General features: G+C 45.6%; 1 protein-coding gene across 20 annotated transcripts in view; it reads left to right on the top strand.

The window, feature by feature from the left end:
- ARMC2 (armadillo repeat containing 2) overlaps positions 1–21,930 on the top strand; it is a 246,475-nt gene that overhangs the window by 206,054 nt on the left and 18,491 nt on the right. For all 20 annotated transcript variants that reach the window (XR_014064461.1, XM_081526729.1, XM_081526725.1 and 17 more), the window contains one exon: positions 10,674–10,989. Coding sequence is in view for 19 of the 20 variants with exons in the window: in XM_081526729.1 (XP_081382855.1) it covers positions 10,674–10,989 (316 nt within the window). In the remaining variant the exon portion in view is untranslated. The remainder of the gene's footprint in view (positions 1–10,673; positions 10,990–21,930) is intronic.

Here is a 21,930-nt window from a genome sequence, read left to right as displayed (position 1 = left end):
AGGAAACTGTGGCCAGCTACTTCCCCCATCCACCAGGGGGAGATCCTGCTTGGAATCAGGTAGCACCAAAGCTGATGGCTGCTGGGAGAAGTGGAATATTTCCTCCCCCATCTGGTGTTGTATTCCATTAAAGGGAAAAAAAGAAAAAGTGAGAAAATGTCAAAAGTAAAAAATTTTTTCCTGTTTTTTTTTTTTTTTTTTTACACCTTATTCATATTCATCTCTTTTCAAGGAAAAGTCTGACTTCAGCATATGAAAATTGGTCTTTTTGGAGTGTCCTTAATCTGTTTCAGTTATTAGGTCAGTTGATAATGAAAGGTGGTGGGGGGCGCATTTTCACCTTTATTTTCTACCCATCTGTGTTGTGAGAATTATTTACAAGAAACATGGATTCATGGTTTTTAAACATGATATAAAAACAGTAGGTATTAAGATGGTTGGAGAAGGCAATGGCACCCCACTCCAGTACTCCTGCCTGGAAAATCCCATGGACAGAGGAGCCTGGTGGGCTGCCGTCTATGGGGTCTCACAGAGTCGGACACGACTGAAGAGACTTAGCAGCAGCAGCAGCAGCATTAAGATGGTGAGATATCAAACTCTTTCTTGATTTGAATCATTGAATCATTGTCTCCTAAACTTGGGGAGTTTTGAAAATACAGGTTCTCAGGCCTCACCCTGGGAGATCCTGATTCAGGTCTGGGACAGGGCCCGAGAACCTATTTTTAATAGGCACCTCAGGTGAAGAGCAAGTATGGGAACCTGTGGTGTAAATTATTAAGATGGCCCCTTAAAACAAATTGTTTTCCCCAATATCGACAGTGGAGGGTTGTCTACAAATCCTCAAGAGATTTTAAAGTGATTAATCAAAGCAGCCACACAGGGTCAATCTTCATCTTCAGGCATGTGGCTGAAAGTGAATTTCCCTTACAAAGTAGGAACCAAATCAGTAAGACATGCCAGGGGTTGGTGTAGGTTTCCCCAGTAATGGTGATAACCGCCTGCCTTGTGCCTTTTGCTGAGGCACAAGTTAGCTGAGGAGCACTTTCTTAGCCAGAGAAAATGAGATGGGTTGTTCGACCCTTCCAGGGATTTTCTCTGCCAGACTTGTGTCAAAACAGATGGCACTGAGACCAAACCCAGTTTGATAACTTGGCCATTGCACTAATAGGGCTTCAGACACTGGTCACACGGGGCTACTCAGGAAAAATGAGCCCTGGGGACCCTTGAACTGGCAGCGGAAGGGAGGATTCGTGTTATCCTCAGTTAGCTAGACAAGCCACAAGTTGTTCTTGATTCATTTGTTAATGAAGCAACCACTGAATTTTATTTCTGCTTTGAGAAATTTCAGTATATTTCTATATCTAACCTTTGTTAAGTTTGCAACAAAGCTGAGGACAATTTGTTCATTTTGTCAGGCGAGTGTATGCTCCTTGGTTGTCTCGTCACAACACAGATTTGTAGTGACAGACATTAGAGCCCTTGGTGGGTCACAGCTCTCGGGTCTTGGACAGACCGTGTTATAGCTCTTAGAGAAATCAGTGTTACAGCTCAGTGTTGCAGCTCTTTTATTTAGAAAATAGCAGGAAAATCCATCCTCGAAGCGTGAGGGCATGTGGACCCAAAGATGTGAAGAGAAGAAGGCCCTAGCGCGCGGCGGGTGGGGGGGGTGGTGCGGAGAGAGAGCGCTTTGGCTCCTCTTTTTGTATGTTGTTTTCCTCCCCCTGGGCCTGCCCTATGCAAATTGCACTTAGCCAGGAGTGTTGTTCCACCTGAAGTTCTCACTCAGGTCCTCGGACCTTCCTTTGACCTTCCTTTGTTCTATTTTCACAGGCTTATCCCTTCCTTGTCTTTTAGCCACCGCCATTTTGGACTCCTGTTTCCTATTCTAACTACCTAACAGTTTTAAAGAACGCCTGGTTGTGTTCACAACAACTCTTTCCACCCATAGCCCTTCAGTGACACGAGCTTGTCAGAATATGATGGCTGTGGTACAAGCCAAGGGTTTCATCAGCAGTCTCAGAGAAAAGGAATCCACTCCTCCCAGCTCTCACAAAGGACTTCCTCAGGGAGAACAAGGGGAACTTCTTTGGCTCATGTCTGTCTATGAGGTTGATTTGTCCAGGATCCATGGTCTAACTGGTAACCCCCAGTTCCCATACACACACAAACTGCGACCAAAACACAGCACTGCAGTCAGCCGGGGTGCGGTTTGTAAGTTAGACTAGAGCACAAAGAAATGTATCTATTTAAAATGCTGACCGAAATTCATTTAAATGACAAATCTCATTTAAGAGCTATGCACATATTGTATGCTTTATGGTGTAAACTGCATTTGGTACAACCAAATGTGCAAGCAGATGGGCCCAGAGTGGAAGGCATGAGTGGGGACATGGCAGCCCTGCAAAGCAGACCTGCCTCAGGGGTGCCTCTGACATCAGCGTCGCCACATTTAGCAGCTCACCAAAATATGTTTGGGTTTGTTTTTTTGGGAGAATGCGAAAGGATTTTCCCCCATTTCTTCTATAAATATCTACTGGGCAGGAGATCAGGTAAAATCCCTCAAATAAGACTTGTAAGACTGGCAATGTTTTGCCAAGGTCACAGTCCAAAAAAAAAAAAATAACCTTTGTCTACATTCCCATCACTCCAGCCCATTAAACAGCTCTGTCTAACCCTCCCCACTTTTAGATACATTCAGTTTCTTGTGTTTTCTTTTGTGAAACAGAACTCCCCCCCCAAAAAGAACTTCCCCACGCAGGGCAATCGTCAGCCTCAGAGAACACTGGGAATCCCCCACCGTGTCTCTGCTTGTACTGCTTGTTAAGCTGAGCCTCTCTCATACCAGGCAAGCGGCTGTCTTCAGGCATGCGAACGCTGTCTGACTCAGAGTGCTCAGGCATCCTGGTGTTGAAAACGGGACCCGGAATGTCTGGAGAGCATAGGGCTGAAAGCAAAAAATATTGGCCCCTTTTGGAACTGTTCTTCTATCCACAGCCTAGTGGCAGGCCAGAGGATAGCACGACCTTTCCCCACCCCCCACCTCCATCCTCTTTGGGGCCGCAGAGGATTGGAGAGGGAGGTGCCTCCACCCCTTCCCCCGGCGCCTTTATATGGTGACTTGGCTTCCTGCTCACCCTCCGCCTTCAGCCTGGCAGGAGCACCCTGTGGCTGTCTTCCCAGCCCCTCGGCAGCCACATTCCCAGTGGGTGCTGTGAGCGTTTGGCTGAGCTCACTCCTTTTTTCGGCCTTGGCTTCAGTCTGCACCCCTGACCAGGCAGGCAGCACAAAAAGCCCTTAGCTTGTTCATTCTTTCCAGCTCCTGCTGCTTTGCCCTTGTGGAGCTAGCTCCTCCCGCCCACCCCCTCCGACTCAGCACAGAACCCAAATGCCTGATTTATGTCTGTTGACTTAAAAAAAAGAACAGAGCCCAGTGAAATTCTAGCATCACCCTGGTGCTTTTGAGTGATGGCCACGTTCAGAAGCATACAGTAGGCACTCAGTAAAGGGATGTTGGTGGGATGGATAGATGGATGGAATCATCAAGTATAATCTCTTCTGATTTTTAAATAATTTGCTACTTCGATTCTGGTTTTGAGCGTCCAGCATCTCAGATTCTTCTGATTTTTATGGTTCAGCACTTGGGCAAACTGTTGACCCACTTTCGGTAGCCTGGGGTTAATTAGCATTTCTGCAGCACTGCAATCTGTCTCCCCAATGGGTAAAATTTATCTGTTCTCCAAGCCACCTGTAAGCTCGATTAACACTGGAGTTTTGTCTGAGGGTGGAAAGTTGGGTAAATGTTGCAAATTGCAAATCCTGATTGAGCTCTCAGATTCAGATTGCTTGAGAAGTTTCTAACCAAAATTTAAAGGGGGCATCTTGATGAGTTTAATTTTCTGGTTAAAGGAGGGTTCCAATTTTGAGCACATTTGCAACCCCTTCAATTTCAACCCATTTTTGAAAATCTTTCTAAATAAAATGTTTTCCTTGACTTAGGAGAAGTATTCTCTGAAGTAAGTAATGGAGCCTGCTGAATATAGTTGATTCTTTCTGTGACGTCTTGATATGGTTCCTTCCCCATGGTCAACATTATGCCCATGGATTATTTTAAGGTTCTGTGGGTAGGAAGGGTGTGGAGTCAGGGAGGAGTGGACAGTGGGTGGGGAGTAATGTGAGGTAATGGTAGAAGTGGTCACGTGGGGCTGGATGGTAATTAGATGCTGGCTTTGGCGTTTTATAGGCAGTGGATGATTTTGAGCAAGGGGGTGATGTAAGAGCTGCACTTCTAGAAGTGGTGTTAACCTTGGTCACAGAGGGAGGAGCCCATCAAGGATCTCTGACAAGAGTCTACAGACTGGGTTAGCCAGAGTGGGTGTGGGAAGTGGAAGTCAGGGGAGATTTGGGGATGACAGAGTAGAGGGAACTTGGTGACTGAGTGAGAGAGGGAAGGATAGAAGATGCCTCTGGGGCTGAGCCTGGGGAAGACGAGGGTCATGGGAATGAGGAGGAGGGTTGAAGTGGTTTGGGAATACATCTGTGAGTACAGAAGTGATTGTCCGAGTCCTGCCTCTTCTCTTCACCAGTGTGGGACTCGGGCCAGGGAACCTCTTGAAGCCTCAGTTTCTACACCTCTGAGGAGAGAGAAATCTCCTTTATTGACTTTAGGCCAGTGTTTCTCACATGGAAAATAACAGTCAACACAGAGGCTGTTGCTGGAACTTGACAGAGACCACTCTGTTCAGCAGTGTCCTGCTCCTTGTTTTGTTCCAGTTAAAGTAATTTGATTTACAGGCATGTGGAGCCCATTCAGATTGAGTAACATGTTTGCTCATGAGGGCACAGCTTATGCTAAACCAAAGAGAACATTCAGCTTTCTACCAGTTATACCTGGGATGCACAGTTGAGGTCAGGCTTCATCCAGTACGTGAACCTGTCTGAGCTCTGGTTGGCCAGAGCTGTTGCTGGGCTGATTCCTTTTTAAGCAAAATTAGAAAGTCAGTGTGAACTGGTTATACTAGATTGCCTTAAAAAAAAAAAAAAAAAGATTCTCCTGATTCATCTTCATTTTGCTGTTTCAAAACTACATAGTTGTGGTCTGAACATGCAACTTTGTGTTCAATTTAACAAAAAGGCTATAACAGTGTTGATTTATAGGTGGTTCTCAGATATTGTCTTAGAATAAAGGAGAGGCTCTGTACCTCAAAGGAGAATGGCACAATGATGAAATTGTTTTTTCCAAGTTGTTTCTCTGCAAATTGATGATCTCGGCCTTTGCGTAATTTTTCACATCTTTATGGATTTTAATTAAGTGATTAGACCTGAGCTTGACTGGGCTGTGGAACAATAAACAACCTCACGGTAACACCGTGTACCGCAGGGGCCGTGTACCGCACAGAGCACAGACCACCCATGGGGAGCTAAGGGGCCCTCTTGCTCAGCCCCCTCGTTCAGGATTCCCGATGAGTCCAGACAAGCACTGGCAGGGGGCTAAGGAAACACCACCTCTGCCAGCCGCCTGTGAGCCTGCTCCTCTTCTGGCCTGTTCCATTCTCTCGAGATTCATGGAGAACATATTTGAGAAGGGTTGGGGGGAGAAAAAGACGACGATGCTTTCGACAGCCCTGAGAAAGAGGACAGAAGCAGCAAGCGTAGCAGTTGCTGGAAGTTTGGTGGTGCACACAGTGCAATCTGCCAGCCCATTTGTTGATTCTGCATGCCATCCTTCAGTTGGCACCACTGCTGCCAGGAACCACCCCCTCCTTTTTCCATCTGAAGGCAGAGAGAGAGGCACTGCGGCAGCATTAACTCTTCCTGCCCTAAAGCCTAGAGTTTCTTATCCCCATGTCAGGCTTAATAACGTGTGCCACATTAGGACCCACAGAGATATTTGAATCAAAGAATTTTAAAAATGGCAGGGGCCTGAAGGAGGTTTTCAAGCAGGAAAAGCAGCACCCAGTCTTCCCAGGTGGGACCAAATGTGATGGTGGGTAGAGGTCATTTGAATTTTGAAGAATGAGGACCTAAGGGAAACCTGTTTTTACCTGCAGCCAGAGATCTGGTCAGCAAATCAGCAGTGACAATTGGAGGTGGTACAGGGCCAGAGAAGTCTTCTGAGCTAGACCAACCAGAAAAACAAACATTGGAGGTAGAGGTGAAGTAGCAGAGCTAGCTAGAGGGAGAGGGGTGGAACAAATAGTCTAGCATCCTTCAGAAGACAAATCTTAGGAGGTAAATTGATTAATTCTCGTGATGATTTAGCCAACAGAATGCAACTATTTATTGTGTGCTTTAAGAAGTCATTTAAAAACACTGATCATGTCTTTCCTGTCTTGCTTAATGTGCTTTTGTGGAAATAAGAGCAAGTCCAGGGAACACTGGGAAGTCTAGAAATGCTGGCCATAACTACTGCCTAGGGCATGAGGGAGGTGGCTGTCTGGATTGTGGAGACTGGGAACATTTTGTTCAAATTAAGGAACTGCAAATTGTCACTTCAGAGAATTAGTTAATTTGAGTACCTAGGTGCTTGGAACAGTGATTGGTGCATTATAAACACAGAGTATTAGTTGCTACTACTATTAGTAATAATAGTAATTATTGCAATTTTCAGAGGTAGGGCTAGTGCGGAGTGTCTTTAATCAGAAATTGTGTATCAGAGTTTATGGGGAAAACTCATGCTCCTCAGTTTAGAAAACACAGTGGAATTTTCCTTCAAGGAGCCTAGTTCTCAGAAACAGCCTCTGTCTTGGTTGGAAAATGGTCTGCTTTGCTGTTGGGTGTGACCAGGGAGGGGGAGTACTCTCTTTCCCGAGCCCAGGGAGAGGCCTGCCCCACGGGGAATTACATGAAGTAACCACTGGTTTCACGTGAAGGGAAACTGGAGTTTTATAATACATCTTTGTGAGCTTGGTTTAGATTTAAGACCTACAGGCTTCAGCTTCTTTAGGGGACTGTCTGGTGATCAGACACAAACAAGGTGACCCCAGACCCGGAAGGGGACCGCCCCAGGTATTCTTTCTCAAGACATGCTCCTTTTCCCAGTGTCAACTCACCTATCCTCCACACCACATATCTGCTTTTATTCATTTATCAAGGTTGAACTCAAAATCATGGTCCTAAATTTGCTAACCTCTCCTGCTGCCACCCCCTGTTCGCTGAGCGGCCTCTTATCTAGACTCCTCTAAGACCTCTGGGTCTTTCCCACATAGGTTAACACTACTAATATTTTACTGATAGTAAAGGATTCAGAACAGTGCCTGAATCATCACTCACTGCAGTCTGTGCTTTATCTGTTTTGTCTCATTTAATTTTGCATCACAGTATTTTCCCCATTTTACATATGAGTTAATCTAGACACAGTAAGGCCAAGTGAAGTGTGACCCAGGCTGCCCGGCTCTCTAGCTGGGAACCATAATCCCCTTGGGTGTCTAGTTTCTTCCTTAGACCTTTCAGTCTTTGCAGTTTCTCCACTTATTATTAGCCTTGTCTTCTCAAGTAGATGGTGAACTCTTCAGAACACCTTGCCTCATCCTTGTTTGTATATGTGTGTATCCCCCCAGACCCCAGCATTCAAAATGTACCCAAGGACTAGCATTCCAGTGGTGGTGGGGGCAGGAGTGAGTCCCCTGCCTGGACCACCTGTGTGATGGGTTGCACACTAGCCAGCTGAGGTTTTTCCGGGTGTGAACAGTCTCCTGGGCCAGTGTCCATCGTGTTAGACTCTGTCCTTTCTTAATGTTGGCAAATGGTTCACAGCTGCACAAGCAGCAGCCTGGCTGCTTCTCCATCAGGGCCAGGGAAAACGTTTTCAAGAACAAGCAGGAACAAGTTGGTATTGGCAGAGCAGACCCAGGCAAACCCCAGCCCTTTGTCCTGGATCCTCCACTCTCTCTAGGCCACACGCAGTGCTGGGGCTGCTCCCATCCCCTAGGTCCCACCTGGAGAAAAACCGGCCCAGCCCTTTGCCCTCTGTCCCAATTCCTTAAGGCTGCTGCTAACTACAGATCTGATAAGGTAGGGTTTGTGGAATTCCTCTTTCTATTTGCATTTGAAAGGAGATAATTCCTTTACTGCTCAGAAAGCAGGCAAGGCAGAGGAGAAGGTAAATAACGAGCCACTTGGGAGGCACCTAGTGTACCAAAGACTCCAGGTCTGGGTAATCTGGGGTTCAAATCCTAACTCCACCCCTCACTGGCTGTGACAAGGGCGGCTTCTCCAAGCCCCTTTCTTGTCCGTAAACAGCACGCACACAGTGAGTATCAGCACCCTGGCTAGTTGTAGCCCTTCAGTAAGTGTTCCTTTAACAACAGAACTGGTCTGTCTGCCCACTGTTGTCAACTTAAGAGCACAGTTGTTTCTGTTTCTTGTTCAGTCATAAACTGTTCTCAGCTGAGATTTTAAAGAAATATGTCAGTTCAGTTCAGTCGCTCAGTCATGTCCGACTCTTTGCGACCCCATGAACAGCAGCACGCCAGGCCTCCCTGTCCATCACCAACTCCTGGAGTCCACCCAAACTCATGTCCATCTAGTCGGTGATGCCATCCAGCCATCTCATCCTTTGTCGTCCCCTTCTCCTCCTGCCCCCAATCCTTCCCAGCATCAGGGTCTTTTCCAATGAGTCAACTCTTCGCATGAGGTGGCCAAAGTATTGGAGTTTCAGCTTCAACATCAGTCCTTCCAATGAACACCCAGGACTGATCTCCTTTAGGATGGACTGGCTGGATCTCCTTGCTGTCCAAGGGACTCTCAAGAGTCTTCTCCAACACCACAGTTCAAAAGCATCAATTCTTCAGCACTCAGCTTTCTTCACAGTCCAACTCTCACATCCATACATGACGACTGGAAAAACCATAGTCTTGACTAGATAGACCTTTGTTGGCAAAGTAATGTCTCTGCTTTTTAATATGCTATCTGCTGCTGCTGCTGCTGCTAAGTCGCTTCAGTCGTGTCTGACTCTGTGCGACCCCACAGACGGCAGCCCATCAGGCTTCGCTGTCCCTAGGATTCTCCAGGCAAGAATACTGAAGTGGGTTGCCATTTCCTTCTCCAGTGCATGAAAGGGAAAAGTGAAAGTGAAGTCGCTCAGTTGTGTCCAACTCTTAGCGACCCCATGGACTGTAGCCTACCAGGCTCCTCCGTCCATGGGATTTTCCAGGCAAGAGTACTGGTGCCATTGCCTTCTCCAATATGCTATCTAGGTTGGCCATAACCTTCCTTCCAAGGAGTAAGCGTCTTTTAATTTCATGGCTGCAATCACCATCTGTAGTGACTTTGGAGCCCCAAAAATAAAGTCTGACACTGTTTCCTCTGTTTCCCCACCTATTTCCCATGAAGTGATGGGACCAGATGCCATGATCTTAGTTTTCTGAATGTTGAGCTTTAAGCCAACTTTTTCACTCTCCTCTTTCACTTTCATCAAGAGGCTTTTTAGTTTCTCTTCACTTCCTGCCATAAGGGTGGTGTCATCTGCATATCTGAGGTTATTGATATTTCTCCCGGCAATCTTGATTCCAGCTTGTGCTTCTTCCAGTCCAGCTTTTCTCATGATAGTACTCTATAGCTTATATACTGGAGAAAGAAATGACAGCCCACTCCAGTCTTCTTGCCTGTGAAATCCCATGGTCAGAGGAGCCTTGCACGGTTCATTGGGTCGCAAAGAGTCCTATGCAACTTAGTGACTAAACAACAACAATGGCTTATATACAGAAAAGTGCACAAAACACATATGTACCATTTAGCAAACAGTTATAAAAGCATCAGCCATGTAACCACTACCCTGCTCAAGAAAAACAAATACTACTTTAAAGTGGTAAATACTGTGTAATGGTGGTTTTCATCTGCAGGCAATTTTGCTCCCATGGGACATTGAAACATTTTTGGTTCTGATATGTGAGGAAGTGCTTCTGGTATCTAGTAGGAGAGGTTAAAGTGAAGTGAAAGTCGCTCAGTCATGTCTGACTCTTTGCTACCCCATGGACTTTACAGTCCATGGAATTCTCCAAGCCAGAATACTGGAGTGGGTAGCCTTTCCCTTCTCCAGGGGATCTTCCCAACCCAGGGATTGAACCTAGGTCTCCAGCATTGCAGGTGGATTCTTTACCAGCTGAGCCACAAGGGAAGTCCAGGTTAGGGGTGCCACTAAACATAAACAGTCCCCCATAACAAAGAATTATCCAATCCCTAAAGTTAGCAGTGCCCTGGCTGAGAAAGTCTGATGTAACACAAACTGACTGCCCCTATGGGACAGACACCTCATTTTTAGAACACAGTGCTTGAGCAGGAGGTGAACTTTTAGGAAAAGATTTGGGTGCTCAAGAAACCTGTTTGTGTCAAGACTTAGATTTATATACACATTGTTAGTAATCTCATCTCACTCAACTAATTGTTTTCTGAAGGGAAAAAAAAGGCAGCCTGAATTTCAGATGAAGGATCTGAAGTTAATAGACCTTGCTAACAGCATCAGTCAGTTTGTATTCTTTCATTGCTGCCAAATGCTTTTAATCTCCTCTGTTACTTTGCACCAATCCTGGGAATCAAATACTGTGCAAGTCAGCAGAAACCAGACGTGTTCCATCTTATTATTAATTAAATCATGAATTAATTGAATACTGTTCTCTTCCCAACAACTTGTCCCAGCCCCTTTGCTCTCATAACTCTTTGTCTTTAATTTATTGCAGGATTTAGTTGTTCGTATTGTTTTTATTCTTGGCAACCTGACAGCGAAAAATAACCAGGCTCGCGAGCAGTTTTCCAAGGAGAAAGGGAGCATCCCAACTCTGCTGTCTTTATTCCACACGTTCTACAAACTGGATCTGCATTCTGGGAAGCGCTGGGGGGAAGGAGACGAGCGTCCCAAGGCACCGAGGCCAGCCCAGGCAGAAGACGTGCTCATCAAACTGACCCGTGTGCTCGCCAACCTGGCCATCCACCCAGGCGTGGGCCCGGCCATCGCCACGCACTCACACATCGTCGGCCTTCTCCTTGCCACACTGGGTAGGAAACACCGCCTTAGATGGACTGGGGCTCTGTGAGGGTTTTAGCATAGAACCTGCTCGCTTTAATGAGCCTTCTCAGTGTGACAGGAAATTCATTTGTCTTCTGTTCAGAACTGCCTCAAAAGTAATCCAGCTTTTTAAAAAAGGAAAAAAATAGTCATACATCCTCCTGAAATCATAAGTCGTGTCCAACTCTTGTGTCCCCATGGACTATATAGCTAGTTGGGCTCCTCTGTCCATGGGATTTCCCAGGTAAGAATACTGGAGTGGGTTGCCATTTCCTTCTCCAGGGGATCTTCCCTACCCAAGGAATGAACCTAGATCTCCTGCATTGCAGGCAAGATTCTTTCCCATCTGAGCTACCAGAATTATTACTAAAACCCACTGAACTGTACAATTTAAAAGAGTGAATTTTATGGTATGTGAATTATGTCACAACTTTTATTAAAAAAAAAAAAAGCTTGCCAATCAAATTATGAAAATTGGCCAACTAACCACAGAGTTTAAAATTCCAGATTTTTCCTGGATTAGTCCACATAATTAAAGTTTATTTTTCTTTTTATTTTTTCAGCTTTTTACATTATCCACAATTATAGTCTCCAGGTCCCAGCTTTTCCCCTGTATTAGACAGTTGGAGCTGCCATAACAAAACACTGCAGGCTGGGTGGCTTAAACAACAGAAGCATATTTCTCATAGCTCTGGAAGCTAGGATTCTAAGATCAGAGTGCCAGCTGATTCTGTTCTGGAAGAGCCCTCTTGACTGGCAGGTAGCTTCATTTTCACTATGTACTCCTGTGGCTTTCCCTCAGTGTGTGTGGGTACACATGAGAGAATGATCTTTCTCTTCTTGTAAGACCATCAGTCCTATCCGATACAGACTCCACCCTTATGATCTCATCTAACTTGACCTCCTAAAAGTCCTGTCTCCAGAAATAATCACATTAGGGTTTAAGGCTTCAACATATAAATTTGCGGGAGGGGACACAATGCAGTTGATAATATCCTACCTCTGATCCCACCTCCCCCAGATTCCTGATTTTCCCATGTGCAGAATACTTTCATTCCATCTCAACAGCTCCAAAAGTTGTTAATTAATTTCAGCATCAACTCTGAAGTCTAAGGTCCCAGATCTCATTTAAATATCATCGAAATCAGCTATCATGAGTTGTGAGATATGAGACATCCTAAGGAACAATTCCTCTCCTTCTTGAACCTGAGAAACCAGACAAGTTATATGCAAAATAGGATGGCAGGACCAGCACAAGATAGATGGTCCTATTCCAAAAGAGAGAAATAAGAAAAAAGGGAAGTGTGATGTGTCCCCACCAAGTCCAAAGCCTAGTGAAGTGAATTCCGTAAGATCTTAAGGCTTGAGAATAATCCTCTTTGGTTAGATGCTTTGCCCTCCAGACCCACTGGGGCAGTGGCCCTGCCTCCACAGCTCTGTCAGGCCACCAGGGCTCTGCAGGGCAGTCTTGCCCTTATGGATTTGGGATGAAGACCAGTGTGACCTGCTGAAACTGAGGCAGTGGTCCCAGTGATCTCTGAATCACTGCTGGGGTCATTCTCTCCTCTACTTCCAGAAGAGTGCATATTCCCAACTAAATAGCTCTACACTCTGTCCTGTCAAGTCCAAGGAGTCTGACAGCTTCCTTCGCTTGGTCCTGTCTCTGCCCCCTTCAGTTCAGACTGGCAGTGCTTCTGCTCACATAATCTCTCAAACTCTGTACTGAGTGATAACAAGACAACCACACATGTGGTGGTCCCTCCAGTACATGCTTTCTTATTTCTTGCAATATGGACAGGCAGAGAAGTTTCCAAGTCTTCAAGTTCTAGCTCCTGTTGCTTAAAAGTTCCCTCTTCAATTCATTCCTCTCTAAAGTGAAAGTGAAAGTTTAAGTCACTCAGTCGTGTCCAACTCTGCAACCCCATGGACTATACAGTCCATGAAATTCTCTAGGCCAGAATACTGGAGTGGGTGGCCTTTCCCTTCTCCAGGGGATCTTCCCAACCCAGGGATTGAACCCAGGTCTCTGGCATTGCAGGTGGATTCTTTACCAGCTGAGCACAAGGGAAACCCAAGAATACTGGAGTGGGTAGCCTATCCCTTCTCTAGGGGACCTTCCCAATCCAGGGATCGAAACTGGGTGTCCTGCATTGCAAGTAGATTCTTTACCAACTGAGCTATCAGGGAAGCCCATCCCTCTCTTCTTACATGTTAATATAAGCAGTGAGGAAGTGCCAAGCCTCTCCTTAAACACACTGCTTGGAAATCTCAGCTAAACATCCAGTATCATTGCTTGCATGTTAGACCTTCCACAAAACACTAGAACACAATTCAGCCAAGTTCTTTGCCACTTTATAACAAGGATCTCCTTTCCTGCAGGTTTCAATGATATGTTCCTCCTTTCCATCTGAGACTTTGCCAGAGTGGCGTTTAATGTCCATTTCTCAAACAGCATTTTACTCATGACTATTTCTGTGTTCTCTAAGAAGATGGAAGCTTTCTCTCCAGCTCTCTCTTGTCTTTCACCCTTTGCCAGAATCACCTTGTCAATGAAAAATTAATTAGTGAATCTAAGAAAGAATTGGAAAATTTTATTCAAGCCAAATTTGAGGATTGTAACCCAGGAAGAACATCTCAGAAAACTCTTGAGAACTTTTCCACTGGTTAGAAATCAAGGCACAGTTGTATAAGATTTTTTTGAGACAGAGGGCTCTACATCAAATGATGTGTTATAGACAGTTTACATTATCCAGATCTAAGCATCATCCTGATGTGTCATTTGACCCCTTACAAGGTCAAGAAGGACTATTATCTTTTAAAGAGGGAATTGTCTTGATCCGAGGAGAATGTTGCTCTTTATGGTTGACCAGGTATTCCTACTGAGGGACAAGTTTGGCAGATACACAAAGTACAGTGAGGGGAGAGAGGCCAAAGAAGAGTTTTTATGTTTAAATTTTCTTATCTTGCCATAAAATATAAATTTTATTTAACAACCTTTAACATCCATATTTCTAGCATGCCCCTCAGAACTCCTCCAGCCTCCACCCATTACTCAGTTCCATAGCTGCCTCCATAGTTTTAGGTATTTGTTATAGCAGCACCCTGCTGCTAAGCACCCAAACCTGCCTTAATCTGCTTAGAATGCCATAGCAAAGTAACACAGGCTGTGACTCAAACAACAGAAACTTATCTTCTCACTTCAGGGGACTGGAAGTCTGAGATTAGGGTGCCTGGTGGTTCCCCGTGAGGCCTCTCTTCCTGGCTCATAGATGGCTGCCTTTTTCCTATCTCTTCCTCTTCCAAAGCCACCAATTCTATCAGATGAGGACTCCACCCTTATCATCTCATCTAACCCTAATGATCTCCTAAAAGCTGCACTAGAGGTGAGGGCTTCAACCCCCTCTTCCCACTTTCTAGGCCATGTCATTTCCCATGGGCATCTCTGCCTACCAGCGTGCAAAGAAATGAACTGCCGTCCAGAGATATCTACTTTGCCACTAGTTACCAGAGTCTGAAAGATTTTGTTGTTGTGAAAGAAGCTTTAATATCTGATGAAAATGATGTTTGGGGGTAACCTTTGAACTTTACCCCTTTGTATAACCTCACTACATAGTCAGTGCTGTGCTTATATAAAAAGAGGTTTCTTAGTCTGCTTAGACTGCCATAACAAAATACCACAGATTGGGTAGCTTAAACAATAGAAATCTATTTCTCACAGTGCGTAGGCTGGAAGTCCACGGTCAAGGTGCCAGAAGGGTTGATACCTGGTGAGAATCCTTTTTCTGGCTTGTAGATGGCCCCCTTCTCACTGTGTCCTCACATGATGGGGAGAGAGCTCTGGTGTCTCCTCCTCGTCATATCAGAGCACCAGTCACATTGGATGAGGGCCCCACCCTCACAACCTCATTTAACTTTTATATCTCACCAGCCCTATCACCAAATACAGTCACTTTGGGGGTTAGCACTTCAACATATGAATTTGAAGGGGACACAAACACTCCATCCATCACAAGGTTTAAGCAAGTGTTGGTTGGTATCTGCTTTCAAGGAATAGGGTACATCATGGAGGACTATCAGGCATATTCACAAAAGCTTATGAAAAGTGCCCATAACAAAGTACACTCAGAGCATGAAGGCTGAGAGGACTGAGCTGCAGAGCATGGCTTTTGGTGTGTGGGGTTGTAATTGACCTTACCTTCCCTTGTTATGGAGCTGCGTAGTTTTTTTTTCTTTCCTATATTTGTTTTTTGAAATATAATTGACCTACAACACTATGTTAGTTCCAGGTTACAACATAGTGATTCAATATTTCTATACATTAGCAAATGATCACCATTGGAGCTACCCGGTTTAAGAAGCATGTTCACATCGGTTCCCTCACGTGAGCAGCCACGTGAGAGTGGGTTGTTATTTTAGGTCTTTCACAGAGGAGGAAACAGGCTCAGTGAGATGAAGTGACTTTTAAAAGTCACAAACTTAGTAAGTGGCAGGGTTGCTCACATGTTGCTGATCTTAAGGATTCTTAAATTCTTATATTTTAAAATATTTACTTGGCTGTGTCAGGTCTTAGTTGCGGCACATGGAATCTTCATCGCACCATGTGGGATCTTTCGTTGTGGCACATGGGCTCTCTGGTTGTGGCACATGGTCTCAGTAGTTGGGGCACATGGGCTTAGTTGCTCCGCAGCATATGGGATTTTGAGTTCCCTGACCAAGGATCAAACCCACGCCCTTTGCATTGCAAGGTGGATTCTTAACTACTGGACCACCAGAGAATTCCCAGGATTCTTAAATTCTGACTGAGGTCTGTCCTTGTGACATACCACTTCCATATGATAACTCAGAACCTACACATTTAGTCTAGAACTCTCTTCCAAGCTGCTGACTGCACATTATACCATCTGTGCAACTCTGCATTGAGCTGCTCCAAAAATTGAGTTTCTCTAACAACTTCAAACCTTGCAGCACTTGAACTCTAGTATGTCCCTGTCTTCTTTCTGCATCTGGAGGATCAGTTCTTCTCCACCCAGAAGGCAGGGATCCAACTGCCTCAGAATCAGCTATGGGGCTCATTAGGATTCCTTTTCTAGTTTCTGTATCTTACCTTGCTTTACCTGCAGGATGGGTTGAAATATGCATTTCAACTCCCCCCATGCCCCAGGTGATTCTTCTGCCCCTTATATGTTGAGACACAGTGCTCAGAGAACCACCTTTAGCCTCTTTGGCTAGTGAAGAACTGGCAGGAGCCTGAAACCCACCGGATGAGTTCTCATCTGTTGGCAGGCCAAATCGCTTCAGCTGACTGTAGCTACCTGGGGAGAGCCTGAGGACCTGCCATCAGATACCTGGACTGGGAGCGCATCATTGTGGATAGTCAAGAAAGAAACTTCTGCATGCTTCATTTTATTGCACTTATTCATATGTGAAGTGAGAATGTTCCTGATCTTACATATATTTTATGAGCTTAGAAATTACATTTCTACCTATTAACTAAAAATATAATACAGTGGATAGTTTCAGCTTGAATTCTAGGAAAGTAATGCTTTGGAGGCAGAAGAAAGAGGCCGAGAGCAGATTGGGCCAGAGCTAAAAGGGTTAATTAACCAAGGGGGCCTGGCTAGAGTCCCCAGGGGGCTAGGGCCTGTCCCCTCTGTGCCTCCATCATCAAGTCCTCTGGGAGGGTAGCTACTCTGCCTCTGTCACTGGGGGATTCCCACGTGGGGTCTCTCCAGTATACTCTCGTGAGGTTACGGGTACTTGCGCCTAGCCTACTTTCTTTCTTTTGCTCTAAAGCGACCGATGAAACTCAAATCTAGGACTTCAAAAACTGTGCATAAGAATCATGCAGGGAGCTCATGAAAGACACAGATTCTAAACCCCACCCTTAGAGGCTGTGACTGATCAAGTGAGGTGTGGAACCCGGGAATCTGCATTTTCTTTTTAGAACTCCCTCTCCCTGGCCAGCGCCGATGCAGGTGGTGAGAGGTCTCACTCGAGAATGCTTCAGTCTGTCTGTGTTAGAGCTCAGTGCTGTCTGAGGTTAAGCCCATGTGAAGAAAGCCTTCTACCTGGCCCATGGTGGTGGGCAGTCATTAGGGCAGGCAGAGGGATCCCTTGTCTTTTCTATCTCCAGAACAATTTGACCTCCCTCAAAGAGCTTTGTGGGGGCGAGGGGTAAAGTTATCTTGATAGAGGATCATACACCTCCACCCTCCCCTTGGCAGCTCAGCTGCAGGGATGGATGCTCTGAGCTCTACAGAGTCCCCTCAGCTGATCTCTGCTGGTTCCCACCTGGTATCTCTGCATCAGTGCAGGCTAGCGATCAGATCCCAGGAGAAGGGAGCTGGTCAAGGAGCCCGGCAGGCTAGAGTCCATGGTGCCTCAAAGAGTCAGACACAGCTGAGTGTGTGCATGCACACGCACACACACACTTCAGAGTGTCAGCCTCCCTCTGAAGGGCCCAGTAGTGGCATTGGAAGGCAGACCAGGGCCAGGCTTCACTCTGACTGTAGAAAGGGTCCCACTCACAGCTTACCTGAGGGCAAGGCAGCTGCTGCCCTGGTAGTCCTCAGTGCTGAGCGCTCCTCCCAGGCTGCTGCCTTTGCTGCACTGCACCCTCCCTCTAGTCAAAGCTATGGTTTTTCCAGTAATCATGTATGCTTGTGAGAGTTGGACTGTAAAGAAAGCTGAGCACTGAAGAATTGATGCTTTGGAACTGTGGTATTGGAGAAGACTCTTGAGAGTCCCTTGGACATCAAGGAGATCAAACCAGTCAGTCCTAAAGGAGATCAGTCCTGGGTGTTCATTGGAAGGACTGATGTTGAAGCTGAAACTCTAAGACTTTGGTCACCTCATGCGAAGAGTTGACTCATTGGAAAAGACGCTGATGCTGGGAAAGACTGAAGGCAGGAGGAGAAGGGGACGACAGAGGATGAGATGGTTGGATGGCGTCACTGACTTGATGGACATAAGTTTGAGTAAGCTCTGGGAGTTGATGATGGACAGGGAAGCCTGGCGTGCTGCAGTCCATGGGGTCGCAAAGAGTTGGACACGACTGAGCGACTGAACTGAACTGAGCTGAACCCTCCCCGATGCAAGGGGAAAGGCAGCCCTTGGGACCTTGTCCTCCACCTTTCCCCAGCCCTGCTCCCCTCACAGAAGGGTTGCTTGTACCACAGGACTCACCTCCAGAGGCCAGGATCATTGCAAACGGTCTTTTAAAATAAAAAATATATATATTTCTAATAAGAACCAGCTTTCTCAGCAAGCCCTCGCATTCAGAGGTTTGCTACCTTAGTAGAAGCTCCAAATTCCAGATTCTCTTACATCCATGTGTCAGCTGCATTAGGGCTGTGTGGGTCTCTCATGCCCTTTGAAGGCAAATTATTGCTGCTGCTAGCTCTAATGTGCACTCAGCCAGATACTGTGGAAAGAGCAGGATGGTAGAGTCAGACCTCAATTCAGATGTCTGATCTGTGAAGTTAGGCAAGGTATAACTTCTCTCAGTGTTCTCATCTGGAAGGAGAAAATGGGATATGGACTAAAGCTGCCACGGGCTAAATTGTATCCCCCAAATTCGTGGGTCAAAGTGCTAAACCTCAGTGTGACGGTATTTGGAGATGGAGTCTTTGGGAAATAATTAGGTTTAGATGATGACCAGAGAGGAAGCAGCCATCTGCAAGCCAGAAAGAGCTCTCACCAGAATTCCACCATGATCCTGAACTTTTCGTCACCAGAACTGTTATATTTCCTGTTGTTTAAGCCATTCAGGTTATGGCATTTTGTTATGGCAGCCTAAACTGATTGAGACAGACACACCTTTAGAGTATTAATTACTGTGGGTTTAAATGGCTTCCCTGGTAGCTCAGCTGGTAAAGAATTTGCTTGCAATGTGGGAGACCTGGATTCGATTCCTGGGTTGGGAAGATCCCCTGGAGAAGGGAAAGGCTACCCACTCCAGTATTCTTGCCTGGGAAATCCCCATGGACAGAGGAGCCTGGCAGGCTACAGTCTATGGGGTTCCAGAGTCAGACACTACTGAGTGACTAATCTCAGCACAAATGCTTGTAGGTGCATTTGAATAGAGCACTATTAAAAATTAACTTTTGTGGGGTTAAATGCATGTAAAGTGCTTGGAGCCCTTCATGGTAGATGCCTGGTAGCGGTGAACACCTACCCTCTTGTCCCGGATGCCAGACGTTCTTCCTGCTCCCAAACGTGACGTCCTACAGGGGGACCTCACCTCTTAGGTGGTGATACATAAGAGCTACCATTCTTTTTCTGGGCAAGCTAACTAATTCTCCCACCAAGGCAGGAGGAAAAAACAGATCCCTGGACACCGCCCAAGATCTGGCATCATCAGTCCCGGAACGGAGGGAACTGGGGCTGAGACTTCCTCTTTGCTAAGTGTTAGACACTCACCCAAGCCATTCCTTAGGAGCCATCTTTCTGGATAGCCCGTCCAGGCATCTCAGTTCAGTTCAGTCACTCACTCATGTCCAACTCTTTGCGACACCATGAATCGCAGCATGCCAGGCCTCCCTGTCCATCACCAACTCCCGGAGTTTACCCAAACTCATGTCCATCGAGTCAGTGATGCCATCCAGCCATCCAACCTCTGTCATCCTCTTCTCCTCCTGCCCTCAGTCCTTCCCAGCATCAGGGTCTTTTCCAATGAGTCAACTCTTCGCATGAGGTGGCCAAAGTATTGGAGTTTCAGCTTCAACATCAGTCCTTCCAATGAACACCCAGGACTGATCTCCTTTAGGATGGACTGGCTGGATCTCCTTGCAGTCCAAGGGACTCTCAAGAGTCTTCTCCAACACCACAGTTCAAAAGCATCAATTCTTCGGTGCTCAGCTTTCTTCATAGTCCAACTCGCACATCCCTACATGACTACTGGAAAAACCAGAGCCTTGACTAGATGGACCTTTGTTGGCAAAGTAATGTCTCTGCTTTTTAATATGCTATCTAGGTTGGTTATAACTTTCCTTCCAAGGAGTAAGCGTCTTTTAATTTCATGGCTGTAGTCACCATTTGCAGTGATTTTAGAGCCCCAAAAATAAAGTCAGCCACTGTTTCCATTGTTTCTCCATCTATTTCCCATGAAGTGATGGGACCAGATGCCATGATCTTAGTTTTATGAATGTTGAGCTTTAAGCCAACTTTTTCACTCTCCTTTTTCACTTTCATCAAGAGGCTTTTTAGTTCCTCTTCACTTTCTGCCATATGGGTGGTATCATCTGCATATCTTGATTCCAGCTTGTGCTTCATCCAGCGTTTCTCATGATGTACTCTGCACATAAGTTAAATAAGCAGGGTGACAATATACAGTCTTGACATACTCCTTTTCCTATTTGGATCCAGTCTGTTGTTCCATGTCCAGTTCTAACTGTTGCTTCCTGACCTACATACAGGTTTCTCAAGTGGCAGGTCAGATGGTCTGGTATTCCCATCTCTTTCAGAATTTTCCACAGTTTATGGTGATCCACACAGTCAAAGGCTTTGGCATAGTCAATAAAGCAGAAATGGATGTTTTTCTGGAACTCTCTTGCTTTTTCGATGATCCAGCAGATGTTGGCAATTTGATCTCTGGTTCCTCTGCCTTTTCTAAAACCAGCTTGAACATCTGGAAGTTCACGGTTCACGTATTGCTGAAGCCTGACTTGGAGAATTTTGAGCATTACTTTACTAGCATGTGAGATGAGTGCAATTGTGCAGTAGTTTGAGCATTCTTTGGCATTGCCTTTCTTTGGCATTGCCTTTCTTTGGGATTGGAATGAAAACTGACCTTCTCCAGTCCTGTGGCCACTGCTGAGTTTTCCAAATTTGCTGGCATATTGAGCACAGCACTTTCACAGCATCATCTTTCAGGATTTGAAATAGCTCAACTGGAATCCCATCACCTCCACTAGCTTTGTTCTTAGTGATGCTTTCTAAGGCCCCCTTGACTCCCCATTCCAGGATGTCTGGCTCTAGGTGAGTGATCACACCATTGTGGTTATCTGGGTCGTGAAGATCTCTTTTGTACAGTTCATGTCACAGATGTTTATTTAGCACCTGCAATGTGCCATACACTTTTATAAGCCCTTTACATGTATTAACACATTTAAACTTAGTAATGTAAGTGCAATTATTACCCCACTTTGCAGACAAGGAAACTGAACCCCAAGGAGGTTAAATGACTTGCACACAGTCACACAGCCAGCAGGTAGATGATCAGGATTCCAGCTCCAGAGTCACGGCCAAGCAAGCGAGGATACTCTGGAGACAGATGCACCTGGGTCGGGAAGATCCCCTGGAGAAGAGAATGACAAACCACTCCAGTATCCTTGCCTGGAAAATCCCGTAGACAGAGGAGCCAGGAGGTCGGCAGTCTATGGGGTCCCAAAGAGTTGGGCACGACTGAGAGAGTAATACTTTCATGTATTTGAACTAAGAAAACAGGGAATTAGGATCTCATTTATTCTTGCTTTCTCCAAGTATTCTTTGAGTTTCTACCAGGTACAAGACCCATGGTGGCTGCTGTGGGGTGGGGCAGAGGGACCACTGGCTGAAGGGCCAGTGTGTGTTCTCTGTAGGGTAACAAATGACTGAATTTCCCTTTGAATAGAGTAGACTATAAAAAGGTCATTCTCTTTAATGAAAAGAAGGCCAAAAGGAGAGATAATTAAATCAGAAAGTATAAAAGCTAGCACAGTCCTCCTGCTCAGCTCACAACCTCCCTCTTATCCCTGAGGAGCTTTGGTTTCATACAAGAGATAAAAGATACTATTTAATTATAAAAAAGAATGAAAAAAAAAAAAAGAATGAAATTTTGCCATTCACAGAATCATGGGTGGACCTGGAGGATATTATGCTAAGTGAAATAAGTTAGACAGAGAAAAACAAATACTGTAATGATTTCACTTATTTGTGGAATCTAAAAAATA

This window comes from Giraffa tippelskirchi, chromosome 9 (assembly GCF_054371585.1).
Source record: "Giraffa tippelskirchi isolate mGirTip1 chromosome 9, T2T-mGirTip1v1.2.pri, whole genome shotgun sequence".
Classification (NCBI taxonomy): domain Eukaryota; kingdom Metazoa; phylum Chordata; class Mammalia; order Artiodactyla; family Giraffidae; genus Giraffa; species Giraffa tippelskirchi.
This window is presented reverse-complemented; position numbering and strand designations above follow the sequence as displayed.